This window comes from Mus caroli, chromosome 14 (genome assembly GCF_900094665.2).
Source record: "Mus caroli chromosome 14, CAROLI_EIJ_v1.1, whole genome shotgun sequence".
Lineage (NCBI taxonomy): Eukaryota > Metazoa > Chordata > Mammalia > Rodentia > Muridae > Mus > Mus caroli.
This window is the reverse complement of record NC_034583.1, coordinates 108,265,612-108,286,760: the sequence shown is the minus strand read 5'-3', so window position 1 is coordinate 108,286,760 and position 21,149 is coordinate 108,265,612. Positions and strand designations below refer to the sequence as shown.

At 39.4% G+C, this 21,149-nt stretch overlaps 1 protein-coding gene across 2 annotated transcripts in view; it reads left to right on the top strand.

Moving 5' to 3' along the window:
• The window catches only part of Uggt2 (UDP-glucose glycoprotein glucosyltransferase 2), a 116,572-nt gene that overhangs the window by 13,836 nt on the left and 81,587 nt on the right, over positions 1-21,149 (top strand). For both annotated transcript variants that reach the window (XM_021181642.2, XM_029469193.1), the window contains exons 6-11: positions 143-239; positions 2,426-2,498; positions 4,488-4,588; positions 8,087-8,186; positions 10,434-10,494; positions 15,019-15,110. In XM_021181642.2, the coding sequence (XP_021037301.1) occupies positions 143-239; positions 2,426-2,498; positions 4,488-4,588; positions 8,087-8,186; positions 10,434-10,494; positions 15,019-15,110 (524 nt within the window). The remainder of the gene's footprint in view (positions 1-142; positions 240-2,425; positions 2,499-4,487; positions 4,589-8,086; positions 8,187-10,433; positions 10,495-15,018; positions 15,111-21,149) is intronic.

Genomic DNA, 21,149 nt, shown 5'->3' with positions numbered 1-21,149 from the left:
GTGTGTGTGTGTGTGTGTACATGTCTCCAGTATTAGCAATTTGCTATAGTATCCTAATATGACATGGTGTAGTTATATAAATGTAAAGCAAGATACTTAACTAAATGTTTCTTCTTTTTCTAAAATAAATATATTTTAACAGAAACCCAGCTCAAGAAAAATGTACTTATCTGGCTATGGCGTGGAGCTAGCAATTAAAGATACGGAATACAAAGCATTGGATGATACCCAAATTAAAAGTAAGGCTTTCACTGTTGAAATAAGACTTCTTCCTTTTCTGCTCGTTGGCATTTTTACTAATATATACAATGTATTTTGTCATGCTCAGCTTCCCTCTCTCCCCAGCACACGTTCCTTGTAACTCCACGACATCTGTTGCTTTTTGTTTATAACCCACAGTGTCCGTCTATTAGCACTTCCTGCAAGCACATGTATAATTATTTTAGTATAAATGTAAGCAGTGAATTCATTCAGCGGCTGTATTTCTTTACCTTTTGCTAGTCCCCAATAACCACACAGAAACCAAGATTTGTTTCAAGATATACCTCAGTAGCTGAGCAGTTAAATGATCTATCTTAACCTCTTATGCTAATCTGGCCACCTCCCATCCCATCCCAATAATACTTAGATATTTGCTTTAGGTGCGATCTCCACCATCTCTCTCCTGACCCTTTCCTCATGGGTCCAGGTCCTCCATCCTCCTGGCAGATCTGGATCTGGATCTCTCTTGCTCCTCTCTTGCTCTCTCAGTGGTGGGCATCCCACACCGTTCTCTGTTCTGCCCAGCCATTGGGTGGTCAGCATTTATTGGCAAGGCAGAGAATAAATGGTAAGAGCTGTTAACACAAACTTGAGACAGGAGATTCTTAATATAAATATATAAAATTACAATGTTGTATCCAGATTGAAACAAGCTATAAGGGCAGAGCTATCAGCATTTGAGTAACACAAGGGTAAACTTTGCAGTGTACAAAAACATTATGCCTGCACACGTGAGTGTGACATCATCTGCTGGGGAATGCTAGGCAGCTTACTAACAGTCATTCCACCTTAAAGAAAAGTGACTGTCACTCAGCAAGCCATCCATCACGAATAGCTGTGAGCTCGGGGTGAGACATGCCGGCATGTCTGACTAGCTTCCTCTTGTACGGGTGACTACAGGCTCCGTGGAGTTCCTGTGTGTGACAGCCATGTCCTGTCCAGAGCTGAGGGTTCCTAGCACTCCTCATCTGCAGCTCTTACAGTCTTCCCTCCCCCGCTCGGCACTGTTTATTGTATCTTGAATTGGCAGTGCATTGATACAGATATTTCATCTGTGACAGAGCACTCAGGACATTCTTTAAAAAACAAAACACCAAAAATAAAACTTGCTTAGTTTTTGGGAATTCCATGGAGCATGCTTTGATTATATTCATCTCATTCCCCAACTCTTGCAGGCATACACCTCCTTCTGTATGCACCCCAATTGTGTTCTCTTTAAAGAAAAAGAGGAAGAGCAGTTTGTATTCCCAGGCATTCTGGATGTATGACCTTCTACTTGAATAGCATCCACTTACACCCTAAAAGAAAACTGACCTGACCGAAGCTTCCCAGCAGCTACCTGTCGGGGTCTCCTCGTCTGGGAGTTACATTTTCAGTCTGTTCAGGGCCTGCTTGCCCCTTTCCAACCCATGCATTTCTGTGCCTTTGCTTGGAGATGCTTCGCTTACTTTACTAACGTTGTCCATCTGTCTTCCTCATTTCCCATCGAATGTGGTATTGATCATTAGTGTCTTTTTCCTGGTATCTATCCCAGCAGAGATCATGGTAGACAGCAAATTTTATTGTATCTGGTGATTAAGTGCAGCAGATCTTTGGCTAGCTAGCACATGACTAAATCTGAGTGCGCATCCTGCATTTCTGTGTAGCGTCAGGACCCAGAGTTTCCACAGACAGGCAGAGAGCATAGCTGCCATGTGTAACACAGGATGAAGGGCAAGCCCTTACACCCACCCTCATTCCACCCCAGCACTGTTTGGTAGAAGATAGGAAATGAGGATTACATAATATACCATTGTTGTGAGGTCATAAGTATCTTTCTAAATATCCCTTGACCAACTTTAAGATTGCTTGAATTGTGCAAAAACTCATAATTATTAAGGTATGGATCTACCATGAGACCTGAAAGCAAAAACTATGATTTGCTGTGGGTCCTATTTCTTATCATTTTTGGCATATAAAATAGAAAGTTGCTATAAAGTAATTTATATAACATTCATTGTGGTTATGAAGTATGCCCATTTTTAAAAGGAGTACATATTCATTTAGGATTATAATAAATACACATGCATATGTTAACCTTGTGCATGAAAGAAAACAAATAGAATTCATTATATTGAGAGTTTTGTGTTTCAGCCTACAAATGCTTATTTTTCCTTTAATGTAGCTACGACTGATACTGATATAGAAAATGAGACTGAAGCAGATGAAGTACAAGGATTTCTTTTTGGGAAACTGAAGTAAGTCTGAATAGAAATGCAATTGGTTTTATTTTGTACATTTGCTTTGAAAGTAGTCCATTTGGTATGCAATGTTGGCACATGCTCTTTTTATATATATATGCACTGTCTTAGTTTTCAGTTTTTATTATTGGGATAAAATACCATGTCAAAAAGCAACTTAGGGAAGAAAGAGTTCATTTGGCGTATCCTTCCACATCACTGTTCATCACTGAAGGTCAGAACAGGTGTTCAAACGGGGCAGGAACCTGGAGGCAGGATGCAGAGACCATGGAGGAGTGCTGCCTACTGGCTTACTCTCCATGGCTTGCTCAGCCTGCTTTCTTGTAGATCCCAGGACCACCAGCCCAGGGACAAAACCACCTACAATGGGCTGAGCCCTCCCCCACTAATCACTGTTTTTTAAAAAATGCTTACATCTGAATTTTATAGAGTCATTTTCTTAATTGAGGCTCCCTCCTCTCAGATGACTCTAGTTTGTGTCAAGTTGACATAAAACTAGCAAGGACACATACAATTTTATATGTACACCATTGTGTTTATTTATTAAATTACAGACAGTTAATATCAAAAAGGAAGAGAAAGCAGACAACAATAAAAAGAAACCTCAACACACACCCAGTGACACACCTCGTCCAGTAAGGCCATACCTACTCAAGCAAGCCCTCACCTCACCTTCTAACCCTTCTCAAGTATTGGCACTCCCTGGTGACTAAGCATTCAGATCTATGAGCCTATGGGGGACATTCTTGTTCACACCACCACACCCACTATGCATGTGCACCCTGTGTTGCTGTCTCCTTCTGAATTACAGTTACACACTTGAATGTATGTATGTACATGTATTTGTAAGTATGAATGCATACAAAGATTTGAAGCATAAAGGCTATATTGTAATAATGTTATTAAACAACAGTTTGTAATAATTAATTAACACTGTATGAATGTTTATTATAAATGAAGACAAGAGAGGCTTGGGCAGTGCCTTGGTGGGTAAGGATTGCTCACTATCCAAGCCTGAGGACCTCAATTTACCTCAATCCCATTTTACCCATGGAAAAAGCCAGGCTTGCCCACCCAGGCTTTCTGTGGGCCCAGTGCTGTGGGGGCAGGTTATAAGGAGTACTGGGTCTAACTGGATGTCAGCCTAGGTCCAGGTCAAAACACAGAACTTGTCAAGGAGTAAGGCAGACTGAGAGAGCAAAAGATGTGATGTCTTCGTGGCCTCTGTGTGCACCCTCGCACACATGTGTTTACCACATATATATACCACACATGTATGCTCTACCCCACACATGTGCAATAAATGATGTTTAAAATAGTTTCTAGTACTTGACACAGAGTTAATGGTTTACAAAAATCATGAATAATCTTGAAGTAACATATTTTACCCAAATCTTCTTATCCTAGATTGCCCTTTTAACATCTAGTCTTAATTTTTATGTTAATATATTTGTACAAGTAGCCTTTCAATAATTAAAAATAGGCCTCTCTGTTTTTTGCCATTCTGTTTGAAGATGAAGAATAGGCTGGAAAGTCCTCTGTGGATTCCCTTGCATAAGGCTAGCCATAATGTTATGTGTGCATACTCGTAACACAAGAAGGGGAAATTTTGTGAGTCCTGTATCCAGGCAAAATGAAAAGAATATTTTTATTAGCACCATTAGCTCCTAATATTACAAATATACTTAAGACACTAAAGTTGCTAATCTTGTTGTCTAGATAATGATAGATGCCTTGCGTTTTTACAGGTCGTGCTATAATTAAGGATCCATTCCTCCAGATTTTTTGTTTTATATATTTTAAAAAGACACACATACACAGATCTTCCTCATTAAGTTCAATGACTATAGCTGTATCATAATTTATTAGCTTAATTCTGAATTATTAGCCTCTTTCTAATTACAGGAAAGATTTCAAAAGTATACTGCTTGTATCATAACTTGTGGTAAGTGGTGAAAATTAACATTACTTAATATTCTCTTGCAGAGAAATATATTCAGATCTTAAAGATAATCTGACAATATTCCAAAAGTACCTGATTGAGAGCAGCAAAGAAATGACTCCTTTGAAGGTCTGGGAATTACAAGGTACAGTGCACATTTTATAAAAGGCCATAATTAATTATGATGATATAAATGGACATAACATGGTTAATTAAAACATTATCACACTTTAAGAAATATATGAAACATGGGTATTTGATACTATCATTGTAAAAGTAAAAATGTATTTACCTTCTCAAACACTCCACTCCACCTCAGTTCGTTGTATTGATTTAATAGGCCTGTAATTTTAGCAGTTGAGAAGCTGGGGCTAGAGGATTATTTTGAGTTTAAGGCCAGAGGCCTTACACAGAGTTGTAGACCAGCCTGATGTACAGTATAAGACTCTGATGCAGAGATTCTCCTCAGGGTGATGACGTTCTCCAGTGGAACAGTCTCTAGTGAGTTGTCACGTTCTCCAGTGGAACAGTCTCTAGTGAGTTGTCACCTTCTCCAGTGGAACAGTCTCTAGTGAGTTGTCACCTTCTCCAGTNGAACAGTCTCTAGTGAGTTGTCACCTTCTCCAGTGGAACAGTCTCTAGTGAGTTGTCACCTTCTCCAGTGGAACAGTCTCTAGTGAGTTGTCTGTGTTCTGAAAACCAACCTCCCATCTGTGCTCCTTCAACCACACTGACTGAAGGCAGAGACCTGAAGGCAGGAGGGAGACTGTGGAAGAGAACATGTCCAGCCCAGTGCGGGGAGGACAGACAGTAAAGAGTAGACACCGTTACAGTTCATTGACACATGGAGGAAACTACCATGAAAAATTAATTTTCAAAAATTAAAAATCCACAATCTTCAAATTTTTCTGTTAAATTTGGAGAACTAGAACCAAATTTTACTTTGGGGGAGTGAGTCTAGCCATAATTTCTTGGATCCACCAGTAGTATAAATAGTCCAGGCAGGCTTCTAATAGTTTAGAGCTTAGGCCTTTTGCTAGCCCAGTCTTCCAGGTAGCTCATTTAACTTAACTCAGCTATCTTGCCCATGACCTATCATGTGGCTGGCATGATGGCACAGACTTATCAATTAAAAATGCACTGGCACACTTTATACAAAGTAGAAAGGGTCCCCAGCAAGGGGTGCTGGACTCAGGGTGTCAGGTCAGGCAGCAGGCGGTTTTCTCACCGGGTTATCTCACTGACCCTTGGTTAAATTTGGCCTCAGACAATTTTTGTTTCTTTGCCAGATTTTTAATGGAACCTTCAAGTGAAAGGGCCAGCTGCTGTAAACCTGGCCGTTTCTGTGCTCACAACCAAACCAAGGCTCTGGGACCAAGACTGGACCAAACTTTTACTCAATTTCACTTGATAATTTTCTTTCTGTAGTGTTTGAAAGCTGTGGGCATGTATTATTTTTATCCCCAACTTTCCTCATGTCTTTCACAGAATGTTTTTAACATAGCAGCTTTATTAAGACATGATTCATACATGATAGAGTGTCCCCTCTGACCTGTAATGTTTGGTGTTCTGCAGCAGTTACCACAGGCAACATGAGAGTATTTCCATTGCTCCAGAAGCCATGCGCACATTCAGTAGCAATCTCTCCCTTATTTTCCCCGGTCTCTAGCTATTGCTGAGGGGTTTCTGTTTTCAGCAATTAAAAAGCTGTTCATCAGAATCTACTTGATAAAATAGCATATGTAACACAAAACTGTTTCACATGTGACGGAAATTTTCTGCAGAGCCTCTTTATGTAAACTGTCCTACTTACTTTCATGTTAAGCTTCTGAAGATGAAAAAATTAATATTTACCAGTTTGATATGCTAATTAACAAGTGAAGGATTTTTTTTTGTTCAGCCTAATTCATATAGTGCATCACACCCAATCAAGTTTAAGTCTACTTAATAGACTTTTGAAGATCATAACTTACAACTGTAGTAGATGTTCGAAGCAAATACGTGTTCTGTCGGTCACCCGTGATCTCATTACTTTATAGAGTGTTGCTCAGCAGGAGGAGATATTCTAAACACATACCTAAGGGACACACACACACTGAGAGCTTTCTTTAAACTCATCCAAGCTCTTCTTTCTGGACTTTTTGTTTTCTCAGGTATTGATTCTCAAAAAGGAGCTCCCTCAGAGAGAGACCTGTAAGATGGCCCATTGTGTTTCATCATTAGGACAGAAATATTAGTGAGCACAGACAGTTTCACTGTAGTGCTGAGACTAGACATAAATGAGTAGGCTAAGGAAATTGTAATGAACAATCGTACGTGACATAGCTGGAGTGTCATAGATGATGCCCTCCCCTGGGATACTTGCCTAACTACAGATCTAGGCTTTGCCTCCAGCTGATTCATTTTTACGGGGATAGCATAGAAACAAAAGTAGCCTTGTTATTTTAAAGTGGATTTTTTAAGCACTCTGAGAAATGAAGACACTCTTTGTAGTGAGAGGCTACAAGCAGCCTGATTAAGGAAAGAATTTGACTTTAAAAAATCTCTTTGACTCTTGAAAACAATGAGAACAAGATGGCTGCTTCTAACAGATGTGAGAGCGGCTACGGTGAACCTCGTAGATTTTTCTTTCAACAGAACTATCATTTCAGGAAAAATAATGCTAAGTATAAATGTTAGTTTTATTTCTCCATAAATATAAACTATGCAAAGAGAAGAGTCAGTGGACTGAGTTAGATCCCCTTTAACAGTTCTTTCAGAACTAGCTCTTTTGAGCTGCTTCTCTCCTTTTGTTTTTGTTTGTTCTTAAGAAAGCAGTTGCTGCACTTGAACCCAGGTCTTTCCTGTGAAAGGCCAGCACTCTGCTGCTAACAATATCCCTATCCCTGTTACTGTCTGAAAAAAAACATATTTATTCTTTAACCATTTCACACCCGTGCACAGTGAGCTGTAGTCATCTCCAGTACTCACCCTTCCACTGAAGCCCGTCTTTCCCCAAGTAGTCAGTCTCCCTCTGTGTGTGTGTGGGGGGGGTGTGCATACATCTGGGTGCACGCATGTGTATGCATGTATGTGTGTGTGCATATGTTTCTGTGTGTGTGCATGTTTGTGTGCGTGTGTGCGTGTGTGTGAATATGGTTGTGTATGTGTGCGTGTGCTCATGGGTCCATCCTATTAAGTTTAGTTAAAGCTGGCCACATGAGCATGGGTGGACTGTTTGCTGGATCTGTGGCTGTACTGCTGAAGAGTATAGCACCTTCCACGAAAACCATTGGCACAATAATCTGGTTTCTCTTCTCATCATAGCTTTGTCCCGTATTTCACTCAACTTGAGTCTAGGAAAAGTAGCCTATGTTTTATGGCAGAAGCCAGAGTATCTGTGTTTGCATGGGTCTGATATATTTTAATTTGTGGAAACCAGATAAGTACTAAATTACTTATTCATTCATAAAAGTCTAAGTCATACCTTAATTTAACTTAAGGAGGAAGCTTTCAATGTAAAACGTTTAAATGCTAAATACAATGCAATGAGCATATGTGTGTGTATCTGTGGGAAGAGATATTGAGTAAAATGGTTGTACTGAGGGGAAGTGTTGAAAGCTGCAACATTACTCCACATGTCCTAGTGATGTTTTTCTTCCAGATCTTAGTTTTCAAGCCGCCTCTCAAATAGTTTCCACTCCTGTTTATGATGCCATAAAGTTAATGAAAGACATCTCACAGAACTTTCCTGTAAAAGCCAGGTATGTTAAAGTTTATTGGTGTAATTATAAGCAGATCTCATTTAGTGAACTCTATGAGAATAACTGATTTCATAAAATGAAGGCATCAATTCTAGTATATATAGCTTTTCAAACTTCAGGACTCTTCCTTGTTTATGTTTAGTTTTTGTTCAAGTAAACTGTTAGATTGTATATACAGGTATAATGTACTACAAAAAGAACTATTGAATTAGAGGCTAAAAGAAAAAATATTTTTAAAAATTGTTTTAGTAATAATTATGACTGAGAACATATTTTTGATCAACAAATAATAGGGAAATATTTTCCATTCTTTCATGGATGATAATAAGAGTTATTATTCTAAAGAAGTGATCTGTATTCACAGTAGTGCCCAATATTGTTTTTATGTTTTGGATTTCAAAATTGGTAATTTTTTTGCTAATAAGACATGTAATTTGAACCATTTCCAGGAAATATTGACTGTTGCATTAAGCATACTTTTCATTTCAATGCATAAGTTATTTGCATATGCATAGTGACCAGAATACAATTTCAGATTTTATGAGAACTTACAAAATAATACAGCTTTGATGCATATAATGTTCTACCTAATGTGAAATTAATCTTTATGTAATTACAAACCTGTGTTAAGCCAGAGCTCACCGTATGCACAACCCAGAGTCTCCTAGGCTAGAGCAGCCTGGTCTCTTGCTCCATCTTTATAAGGATTGAATGCTAAATCTGTTTCCTCAAATATATTATTTGGTCTATTTACTCATAATTCAGATAAAAGGTTATTAACTGAAGGTAACTTTACATTTGAAAGATAGATAAATAGATAAATAGTATCTGTTAGACACACGAGATCCCAAATACGTTTTATGGTCCCCTAAAAGTAGAAAAGTTTGTAATTTTCCTTTGTCTTTTTTTAGTTTTTTAGGGGTAGATTCTTTCTGTGCAGCCCAAGCTGATCTCAAATCCTCTCTTACGGCCTCCTCCTCTTAAGTAGGTGGGGCTGCAGGCCTTCACCACTATGTCTGCCTCCCTGACTAACATTAGTACAGTAGTTGTACAAAATGGGGGCTGTAGTTGTGACATTTTATAGAAATGTTTATATGCTGTGCTTTAATGACAGTCAGACCTCTGACTCAGCCAGTTTCACATGGGGAAGGATTTGAGAGGTTAACAGTCTTCATGTCTAAAACATGACATGTATGCACATGAAAATATATATTTAGTCATGACTTTTTTGGTTTTTTTTTTCTTTTTTGGTTTTTCGAGACTGAGTTTCTCTGTATAGCCTTGGCTGTCCTGGAACTCACTTTGTAGACCAGGCTGGCCTCAAACTCAGAAATCCACCTGCCTCTGCCTCCCGAGTGCTGGGATTAAAGGCATGTGCCACCACGCCCGGCTAGTCATGACTTTTTAATGTGGCTTTTGAAATTAGCTGAAATATAAAGTCAAATAATTTTAGTTTAAATAAGACAGTTCATTAACTAATGAATGCTGGATTATAGGTATGAGCTACCATACCCCTCTCACAGTCTTCACTTAGATAATTTCTTTTATGTACACATTGATAATATAATGTTAACATTTTAGGGATTTTATAGGTTAAATAAGTATAGCTATAAAAAATAATATATTTTTAATTCTATCTTTAAGTTATAAGCCAGTGATAAAGTATTCTAGAGTGGCTAATAAGTTAATATAATCCTTCTTCCTTATCTCTGAGTACTCGATCTAAAACTTTGATGAACCATGTCTGGAAAATACTCAAAGAATAGTGTGTATTCTAAATAGTTTATGTATGTTATTTATAATATACAGTAACATGTATAGATTATATGCAATTACAAACCATGTTTAATAAGGACCGTGACTACCAGGCACAGACTTTTTTCTTTTCAGGAAACCAATAAATCAATTTCTCATTTTTACCAAAGGATGACTGTGTTGGTTAATCCCAGTTTAATCAAAAATTTTAATTGAGTGTTTTGGAAACAAAAGTAGTGGTAAATACACTATGGTAATACTTGATGCATATAGTGAAAATGTATGATGTTTTGAGTCTTTATTTCATGTGAAGAGAATACAGTGTCAAAAACAGAACCATTCTCAGATTGGGCTACAGAAATGCCCTCCTGAAGCATTTGGAAAATAAGTATTTTCTAAAGGATTGTGTTCCATTGAATACGTGATTGTTCCTAAGCACTGTGAAGGAAGCCTGGGTGTGGCTGTTGTTACCTGTCCTGTTTGCTCTCTCAGGACTCTCACCAGGATTGCTGTGAACGAGCTAATGAGAAAAGAAATACAGGAAAACCAGAAGGTTTGCTTTAGTCTCATTCGATATTTTCACTTTTTCACAACTTAGATCTTCCATTTTAATAAAAAGGAAGGGTTAGTGATTTTTGGATGGTTAAAACAGTTCAATGCAAGAAAGTGAGGTTTCTTCAGTGGAGTAGCACTGGGTGTGCAAACACACTCCCAGGGCAGGCACCATGCTCGGGAGTTAGGAGGAAATGAAAGATGCCAACACTTTTTGTTTATTAGATATTTTCTTTATTTACATTTCAAATGTTATCTATCCCCTTTACCAGTTTTCCCTCCGAAAATCCCTTACCCTCTCCCCCTTCCCCCTGCTCCCCAACTCACCCACTCCTGCTTCCTGGCCCTGGCAGTCACATATACTGGAACATCGAGGCTTCACAGGACCAAGGGCCTCTCCTCCCATTGATGACCGACAAGATGCCAGCACTTTTATGTGCTTTTCTCTTCTTCCTTCCTTCCTTCCTTCCTTCCTTCCTTCCTTCCTTCCTTCCTCTCTCTCTCTCTCTCTCTCTCTCTCTCTCTCTCTCTCTCTCTCTTCCTTTCTCTCTCTCTCTCTCTCTTTCTTCCTTTCTTTTTTTCCTTATCTTTGGGGTTTTGTTGTCATTGTTCATTGGTTTTGATTTGGGGATTTTTGAGCTTTGTCTTTTGTTGGTTTTGGTTTTGGAAAGAGCATGAAGTCGGGTGGGCTAGCAGTTGGAGAGAATCTAGGAGTTGAACTTTGCACTTTCCAATGTGACCCTTGCAACTGTGTAGTGAATGCACTGCCACACCACTGCTCTTTCCATACCTCTGCGCTCTGGGCTCCCTGCCTCTGTAGCACTTTGCCCACCCTACAACATAGTGCAGTTGACTTGCTTTTGATTGCTAGTTCTGAGACTTAAAGAGAATAAACTAGTGCTAGAGTACTATAACATCCCTAGTATTCCATAGCAAGTAAAACATAGTTATCAATAGTCTGATAAGATTATTCCAAATGGTCTATTTAGAGTTAAACATCAACTTATACTAATTACGATAGAACTTTTGCATGTTTGTTAATACTTCTGACACTGGTCATTGACTGGCTCCGTGCTGTATAATGATTTCTCTCCTGTGTAATATAATGCCAGACTCATGGGGCCATAAACAGTGTTAAGTTTCCTCACATGAAAAGATGTCTTAAAGTCTCTATCACTGAAGGTATAGCTCTGGTGTCAGGACGTGTTTATAGAACACCAGCTGCCTTCCTGGGTAGTAAAATGGTAGCAGCAGCTCCAGCCTTCTTGTCTGTGCTCAGAGACAAGGAATCAAAAGTGTTAGTAACCACATTAATGTTAATAATGAGGACTGCAACAGACTTTGGCAGGGACTATGGACCCAGTCCTGGGACATCTCTGGCTGAAAGGAAAGTAGAAAAGCTTGTACTTACCCCTTCCTTTAGTAATAGAGGTGGGGAGAGAACTGGGCTAGGTCAGATGCGAGGTGAGTCAGCCACACGAGTCATCTTCTCAACATTCAGTGGGTTGGGTTTTTAAGGATGTAGTAAGTACAAGTACAAGGAAGAAAGTAATAGCCATTGACTCTCTAGATTGCTTTTGGCAAGATGGCTGTTTTGACTATATTAATCCTGCCAATCTACAAGGCTGGGAGATCTTTCCATCTCCTGACATCTTCTTCAATTTCTTTCCTCAGAGACTTGAAATTCTTATCATACAGATCTTTTACTCAATTGGTTAGAGTCACACCAAGGTATTATATATGATTTGTGACTATTGTGAAGGGTGTTGTTTCCCTAATTTCTTTCTCAACCTCTGTATCCTTTCATTAAAAGAAGGCGACTGATTTGTTTGAGTTAATTTTATATCCAGCCACTTTGCTGAAGTTGTTTATCAGACTTAGGGGTTCTCTGGTCGAATTTTTGGGGTCACTTATATACATTATCATATCATCTGCAAATAGTGATATTTTGACTACTTCCTTTCCAATTTGTATCCCTTTGATCTCCTTTTGTTGTCTAATTGCTCTGCCTAGGACTTCAAATACTATATTCAATAGGTAGGGAGAGAGTGGGCAGCCTTATCTAGTCCCTGATTTTAGTGGGATTGCTTCAAGTTTCAGTGCAATCACTATCAAAATTCCAACTCAATATTTCATAGAATTAGAAAGAACAATTTGCAAATTCATCTGGAATAACAAAAAAACCCAGGATAGTGAAAACTATTCTGAACAATAAAAGAACTTCTGGAGGAATCACCATGCCTGACCTCCAGCTGTACTACAGAGCAGTACTGATAAAAACTGCATGGTACTGGCACACAGACAGACAGGTAGATCAGTGGAATACAATTGAAGAGCCAGAAATGAAGCCACACACCTATGGTCACTTGATCGTTGAAAAAGAGCAAAAAGCATCCAGTGGAAAAAAGGCAGCATTTTCAACAAATGGTGCTGGTTCAACTGGCAGTCAACATGTAGAATACAAATCGATTCATACTTATCTCCTTGTACAAAGCTCAAGTCCAAGTGGATCAAGGAACTCCACATAAAACCAGATACACTAAAACTAATAGAAGAGAGAGTGAAGAGCCTTGAACACATGAACACAGGGGAAAACTTCCTGAACAGAACACCAATGGCTTATGTTCTAAGATCAAGTATTGACAAATGGAACCTCATAAAATTGTAAAACTTCTGTAAAGCAAAGGACACTGTCAATAGGACAAAATGGTAACCAACAGATTAGGAAAAAAATCTTTACCAACCCTGCATCCAATAGAGGGCTAATACCCAATATATACAGAGAACTCAAGAAGTTAGACTCCAGAGAACAAAATAACCCTATTAAAAAATGGGCTACATATTTTTGCAGAAGGTACTGTTACATTAAGTGTATCTGTGTATCCTGGTTAAAAAAAATGTAATCTTTTTGAAAATAAACCTTCATATTCTGTTAAAAAAAAGGGGGGGGGGCTACAGAGCTGAACAAAGAATTCTCAGCTGAGAAATACTGAATGGCTGAGAAGCACATAAAGAAATGTTCAACATATTTGGGAAATGCAAATCAAAACAACCTGAGATTAAACCTCACACCAGTCAGAATGGCTAAGATCAAAAACTCATGTGATATCATATACTGGTGAGAATGTGGAGATTGCTGGTGGGATTGCAAGCTGGTACAACCACTCTGGAAATCAGTCTGGCGGTTCCTCAGAAAATTAGACTACCTGAGGACCCAGCTATATCAATCCAGGGCATGTACCCAAAAGATGCTCCATCATATAACAAGTACACATGCTCCACTATGTTCATAGCAGCCTTATTTATAATAGCCAGAAACTGGAAAGAACCCAGATGCCCCTCAACAGAGGAATGGATACAGAAATGTGGTACATTTACACAGTACTACTCAGTACTACTTATCTTTTAAAAACAATGACCATGAAATTCTTAGACAAATGGATGGAACTAGAAAATATCATCCTGAGTGAAGTAACCCAATCACAAAAGAACACACATGGTATGCACTCACTGATAAGTTGATACTATCCCAAAAGCTCAGACTATCAGATACAATTCACAGAGCACATGAAGCTGAAGAAGAAGGAAAACCAAAGTATGGTCCTTCTTAGAAGGGGAAGGGGGAACAAAATACCCATGGGAGGAAGTATGGAGACAAAGTGTGGAACAGAGACTGAAGGGAAGGCCATACAAAAACTGCCCCACCTGGGTATCCATCCCATAGACAGTTACCAAACGCAGACACTATTGTGGATGGCAACAAGTGCTTGCTGAAAAGAGCCTGATATACCTGTCTCCTGAGAGGCTCTGCTAGAGCCTGACAAATACAGAGGTGGATGCTCACAGCCAACCATTGGACTGAGCACAGGGTCCCCAATGGATGAGTTAGAGAAAGACCCAAGGAGCTGAAGAGGTTTGCAGCCCCAAAGGAGGAACAAAATGAACCAACCAGACCTCCCTTCCCCGGCAGAGCTCCCAGGGACTAAACCACCAACCAAAGAGTATACATGGAGGGACCCATTTCTCCAGCTGCATACTTAATAGAGGATGGCATTGTGGGAGTGGGTCAGCACACACCTCAGGCTTGGGACACTTGCCTTGCGTGTCTGTATAAGGCCTTGCCTTTGATGCCTGCTGTACCACACAGACACAAAAATGCACACCTAAGTGAGCACGGGTGTGAGTGTGCAGGCTTGCACTCTTTCTCTCTCTCTCTCTCTCTCTCTCTCTCTCTCTCTCTCTCTCTCACACACACACACACACACACACACACACACACACNTCTCTCTCTCTCTCTCTCTCTCTCTCTCTCTCTCTCTCTCTCACACACACACACACACACACACACACACACACACTCACTCCCAGAAGCATTTTCTGAGGCATTCCTAAGAAGTTTCTTAAAGCCAATAACTAACTGGCTCTTGTTCCTATTCTAGGAGCACTGCACATATTCAGAATTCTGTAGTAGAGCTAAAATATTTATGACCATTGTGGGCAAACTGTTCTTTTGCTTGGGTTCTAGGACCTACGAGATAGATTTGAAATTAAGCCAGGTGATGCTCGTCTGTTTATAAATGGCCTTCGTGTTGACACGGATGTTTATGATCCTTTTAGGTAAGAGTTAAATTATTAATATGAACTATGATTTATATAAAGATAAACATCTTTCTGAATTTATATTTGTCAAAGTGAAAAACAAAATGTTTTAAAGATTAAGCAAATATTTTTGACACATGATTAAACACGTTTATGGCTACAGTAGGATTTTGATACATATATAATGTAAAATAATCAAACTGGGTGATTAGCATTTCTGTCACCTCACAGGTAATTTCTTCATGTGCAGAACATTACAATCAGCTCTTCTTCTCTGTACTTTGAAATAAATAGTTGTCAACTGTAGCAACCTAATTCTGCTGTACAACATCCTGACCACATCTCCGGCCCCTCACACAAAATGCAATGTGTCTGACTGTGTAGTTCTTCTGCAGTGGACCACAGCACAGGGTCTTAAAATGTCAGAACTGGGAGTGATGTTAGAGATACGGTGGGTGGTAGAACTTAGCTATTGTGTTATCCTAGACTGCCTTTCCTTTAAAACTAGGTCCGTGTTTCACATGAAATTCCTTTGGACTGGACTGCGCAGCTCCAGAAGGGAGCTGCAAACAACGTAAGGTGTTTTCCCAGCAGAAAGAAATGAACATAGATGGGTCAACTTGTCTGTGTCCTGTCAGAATGCTGAGTGCAGTCAAGTTTCTTAGGCCACACGGGATTCTCCACAAGCACCCTAAGGTAGAGGTTTTCTGTGCAGTGGTCACTCACTGTAAGTTAGAGTCCGGCTCAGACAGAAGAGAAGTCGGATAGAGTTGGTGCTCTTCTTATAGGGAAGCGTAGAACGACTTTGAAAAGTTGGTGCCTGGATCATAGGACAATCTCATGAATGTCTTACTTGACTTCCGTTATTCAATTTTAATTCACAGAATAGACTGTTGTTGAACTGAAATTTATAAAACTGTAAAATGTTTCAGGTTTAGAAGCATAGGAAACTACAGATCCTTTCTCACCCTACCCACCCTCTGTGTGTGTGTGTGTGTTAGTGATCTACAGGAAGTATGTCCTAGCACCTCCCTCCTTCCCTATAGGGCCTTACTCTTTAACCCTGGTTCTCTGTCCTGGAACTCTCTGTAGAGTAGGCTGGCCTTGAACTCACAGAGATCCACCAGCCTCTGCCTCCTGAGTGCTGGGCCTAAAGGCTTGAGCCACTGTGCCCTGCTAGCAGCTTTGTTTCTAAGGGATGTGATGGCAGGTTGTAGCTACCGGAATCCACTTAAAGGCAATGCAGGAAATTTGTAAAGAGTTGGGATTTTCAAGGGCATCACAAAAAGATTGTAAGAAAACGCAGGTTGCAGAATAATACCATTAATGTGAAGGGATAGATAGATAGATAGATAGATAGATAGATAGATAGATAGATAGATAGGAAAGGGGGAGGATATAGAAAAAGGAGAGTGCCCTATTACCGAGACATACATATGTAGGAGAGTTTCCTGTCTACTCCATAACTTTCTAGTCGAGTGGAGAGTGAAGAATTACTATGTTTGGCCGTACAGGTTTTGCTAATCTTTCTTTGTTCATTTTTGTAGAATTTTTTCTTTTTTTAAAAATACACTTGATTTATTTATTTTTTATTAGATATTTTCTTTATTTACATTTCAAATATTATCTGCTTCCCTAGTTTTCCCTCCGAAAATCCCCTAACCCTTTCCCCCTCCCCCTGCTCCCCAACCCACCCACTCCCATTCCTGGTCCTAGCATTCCCCAATACTGGGGCATAGAGCCTTCACAGGACCAAGGGCCTCTCCTCCCATTGATGAACAATTAGGCCATCCTCTGCTACATACACAGCTAGAGCCATGGATCCCACCATGTGTTTTCTTTGGTTGGTGGTTTAGTCCCAGGGAGCTCTGGGGGTACTGGTTAGTTCATATTGTTGTTCCTCCTATGGGGCTGCTAACCCCTTCAGCTCCCTGGGTCCTTTCTCTAGGTCCTTTATTGGGGATCCTGTGCTCTGTCTAATGGATGGCTGTGAGCATCCATTTCTGTTTTTGCCAGGCACTGGCAGAGCCTCTCAGGAGACAGTTATATAAGGCTGTCAGCAAGCTATTGTTGGCATCCACAATAGTGTCTGGATTTGGCGGTTGTCTATACGATGGTTTTCCAGGAGAGGCAGTCTCTGGATGGTCATTCCTTCAGTCTCTGCTCTGAACTTTGTCTCTAAAATGCCTTCCATGGGTGTTTTGTTCCCAATTCTAAGAAGTATCCAGTATCCATACTTTAGTCTTCCTTCTTCTTGAGTTTCATGTGTATTGCAAATTGTATCTTGGGTATTCTGAGCTTCTGGGCTAATATCCACTTATCAGTGAGTGCATATCATGTGGGTTCTTTTGTGATTGGGTTACCTCACTCAGGATGATATCCTCCAGATCCATCCATTTGTCTAAGAATTTCATAAATTCATTGTTTTAATAACTGCATAGTACTCCATTATGTAAATGTACCACATTTTCTGTATCCATTCCTCTGTTGAGGGACATCTGGGCTCTTTCCAGCTTCTGGCTACTATAAATAAGGCTGCTATGAACATAGTGGAGCGTGTGTCCTTGTTACATGTTGGAGCATCATTTTTTGGGTATATGCCCAGGAGTGGTATAGCTGGATCCTCAGGTAGCACTATGTCAAATTTTCTGAGGAAACTCCAGATTGATTTTCAGAGTGGTTGTACCAGCTTGCAATCCCACCAGCAATGGAGGATTGTTCCTCTTCCTCCACATCCTTGCCAGCATCTGTTGTCACCTGAGTTTTTAATCTTAGCCAATCTGACTGCTGTGAGGTAGAATCTCAGGGTTGCTTTGATTTGCATTTCCCTGATGACTAAAGATGTTAAACATTTTTTTAGGTGCTTCTCAGCCATTTGGTATTCCTCAGCTGAGAATTCTTTGTTTAGCTCTGTACCCCATTTTTAATGGGGTTATTTGGTTTTCTGGAGTCTTAACTTCTTGAGTTCTTTGTATATGTATTGGATATTAGCCCTCTATCAGACTTAGGATTGGTAAAGGTCTTTTCCCAATCTGTTGGATACCTTTCTGAATTATTGACAGTGTCCTTTGCCTTACAGAAGCTTTGCAATTTTATGAGGTCCCATTTGACAATACTTGATCTTACAGTACAAACCATTGGTGCTCTGTTCGGAAATCTTTCCCCTGTGTCCATATGTTCAAGGCTCTTCCCTACTTTCTCCTCTGTAAGTTTCAGTGTCTCTGGTTTTATGTAGAGGCCCTTGATCCACTTAGACTTGATCTTTGTACAAAAAGATAAGAATGGATCAACTCGCATTCTTCTACATGATAACTGCCAGTTGAGCCAGCACTATTTGTTGAAAACAATCTGTTGCTTTTCCACTGGATGGTTTTAGCTCTTTTATCAAAGATCAAATGGCCATAGGTTTGTGGACTCATTTATGGATCTTCAATTCTATTCCATTGATATACCTGTCTGTCACTGTACCAATTCCATGCAATTTTTAATCACAATTCCTCTGGAGTACAGCTTGAGGTCAAGGGATGGTGATCCACCCCCCCCCCCAGAAGACCTTTTATTGTTGAAGATAGTTTTTGCTATCCTAGGTTTTTTTGTTATTCCAGATGAATTTGCAAATTGCCATATCTAACTCTGTGAAGAATTGAGTTAGAATTTTGATGGGAATTGTATTGACTCTATAGAGTGCTTTCATCAAGATAGCTATTTTTATTATATTTTAATCCTTCCAATCCATGAGGATGGCAGAGCTTTCCATCTTCTGAGATCTTCAATTTCCTTCTTCAGCGACTTGAAGTTCTTATCATACAAATCTTTCACTTTCTTAGTTAGAGTCACATCAAGGTATTTTATATGATTTGTGACTATTGTGAAGGGTGTTGTTTCCCTAAAATCTTTCTCAGCCTGCTTATCCTTTGTGTAGAGAAAGGTCACTGATTTGTTTGAGTTAATTTTATATCCAGCTACTTCACTGAAGCTGTTTATCAGGGTTAGGAGTTCTCTGGGGGAATTTTTGGGGTCACTTATATATACTATCATATCATCTGCAAATAGTGATATTTTGACTTCTTCCTTTCCAATTTATATCCCTTTGATCTCCTTTTGTTGTCTAATTGCTTTGGCTAAGACTTCAAGTACTGTATTGAATAGGTAGGGAGAGAGTGGACAGCCTTGTCCAGTCCCTGATTTTAGTGGGATTGCTTCAAGTTTCTCTCCATTTACTTTGATGTTGGCTACTGGTTTGCTGTATATTGCTTTTATTATGTTTAGGTATGGGCCTTGAATTCCTTATTTTTCCAAGACTTTTATGATGAAGGGCTGTTGGATTTTTATCAAATGCTTCTGAGCATCTAATGAGATGACCCTGTGGTTTTTGTCTTTGAGTTTGTTTATATAGTTGATTACATTGATGGATTTCCATCTATTGAACCATCCCTGCATCCCTGGGGTGAAGCCTACTTGATCATGATGGGTGATCATTTTGATGTGTTCTTGGATTCGGTTTGCGAAAATTTTATTGAGTATTTTTGTGTCAATATTCATAAGGGAAATTGGACTGAAGTCCTCTTTCTTCGTTGGGTCTTTGTGTGGTTTAGGTATCAGAGCAATTGTGGCTTCGTAGCATTAATTGGTTAGAGTACCTTCTGTTTCTATTTGGTGGAATAGTTTGAGGAGTATAGGTATTAGATCTTCTTTGAAAGACTGATAGAACTCTGCACTAAACCCATCTGGTCCTGGGATATTTTTGGGGGTGGGAGACTATTAATGACTGCTTCTATTTCTTTAGGGGATATGGACTGTTTAGGTCGTTAATATGATCCTGATTTAACTTTGGTACCTGGTATCTGTCTAGAAAATGTCCATTTCATCCAGGTCTTCCAGTTTTGTTGAATATAGGGTTTTGTAGAAGGATCTGATGTTGTTTGGATTTCCTCAGATTCTGTTGTTCTCTCTCCCTTTTCATTTCTGATTTTGTTAATTAGGATACTGTCCCTGTGCCCTCTAGTGAGTCTGGCTAAGGGTTTATCCATCTTGTTGATTTTCTCAAAGAACCAGCTTCTGGTTTGGTTGATTCTTTGTATAGTTCTTTAGTTTCCACTTAGTTGATTTCAGCCCTGAGTTTGATTATTTCCTGTGGTCTATTCCTCTTCGGTGAATTTGCTTCCTTTTGTTCTAGAGATTTTAGGTGTGCTGTCAAGCTTCTAGTGTATACTCTCTCCATTTTTTGGAGGCACTCAGAGCTATGAGTTTTCCTCTTAGCACTGCTTCCATTGTGTCGCATAAGTTTGGATATGTTTTGGCTTCATTTTCATTAAACAGTAAAAAGTCTTTAATTTCTTTCTTTATTTCCTCTTTGACCAAGTTATCACTGAGTAGAGTGTTGTTCAGCTTCCACATGTATGTAGGCTTTCTATTTTTTTTATATTGTTATTAAAGACCAGCCTTAGTCCGTGGTGATCTGATTGGATGCATGGGATTATTTCAATAGCTTTTGTATCTGTTGAGGCCTGTTTTGTGACCAATTATATGGTCGATTTTGCAGAAGGTGCCATGAGGTGCTGAGAAGAAGGTATATCCTTTTGTTTTAGAATAAAATGTTCTGTAGATATCTATTAATTCCATTTGTTCCATAACTTCTGTTAGTTTCACTGTGTCTCTTTAGTTTCTTTTTCCAGAATCTGTCCATTGATGAGAGTGGAGTGTTGAAGTCTCCCACTATTATTGTGTGCAGTGCAATGTGTGCTTTGAGCTTTACTAAAGTTTCTTTTATGAATGTGGGTGCCCTTGCATTTGGAGCATAGATGTTCAGAATTGAGGATTCATCTTGGTAGACTTTACCTTTAATGAGTATGGGGTGTCCCTTCTTATCTTTTTGATAACTTTGGGTTGACAGTCGATTTTCTGCTATATTGGAATGGCTACTCCAGCTGTTTCTTCAGACCGTTTGCTTGGGAAATTGTTTTCCAGCCTTTTACTCTTAGGTAGTATCTGTCTTTGTCCCTGAGGTGGGTTTTCTTTATGCAGCAGCATGTTGGGTCCTGTTTACATAACCAGTCT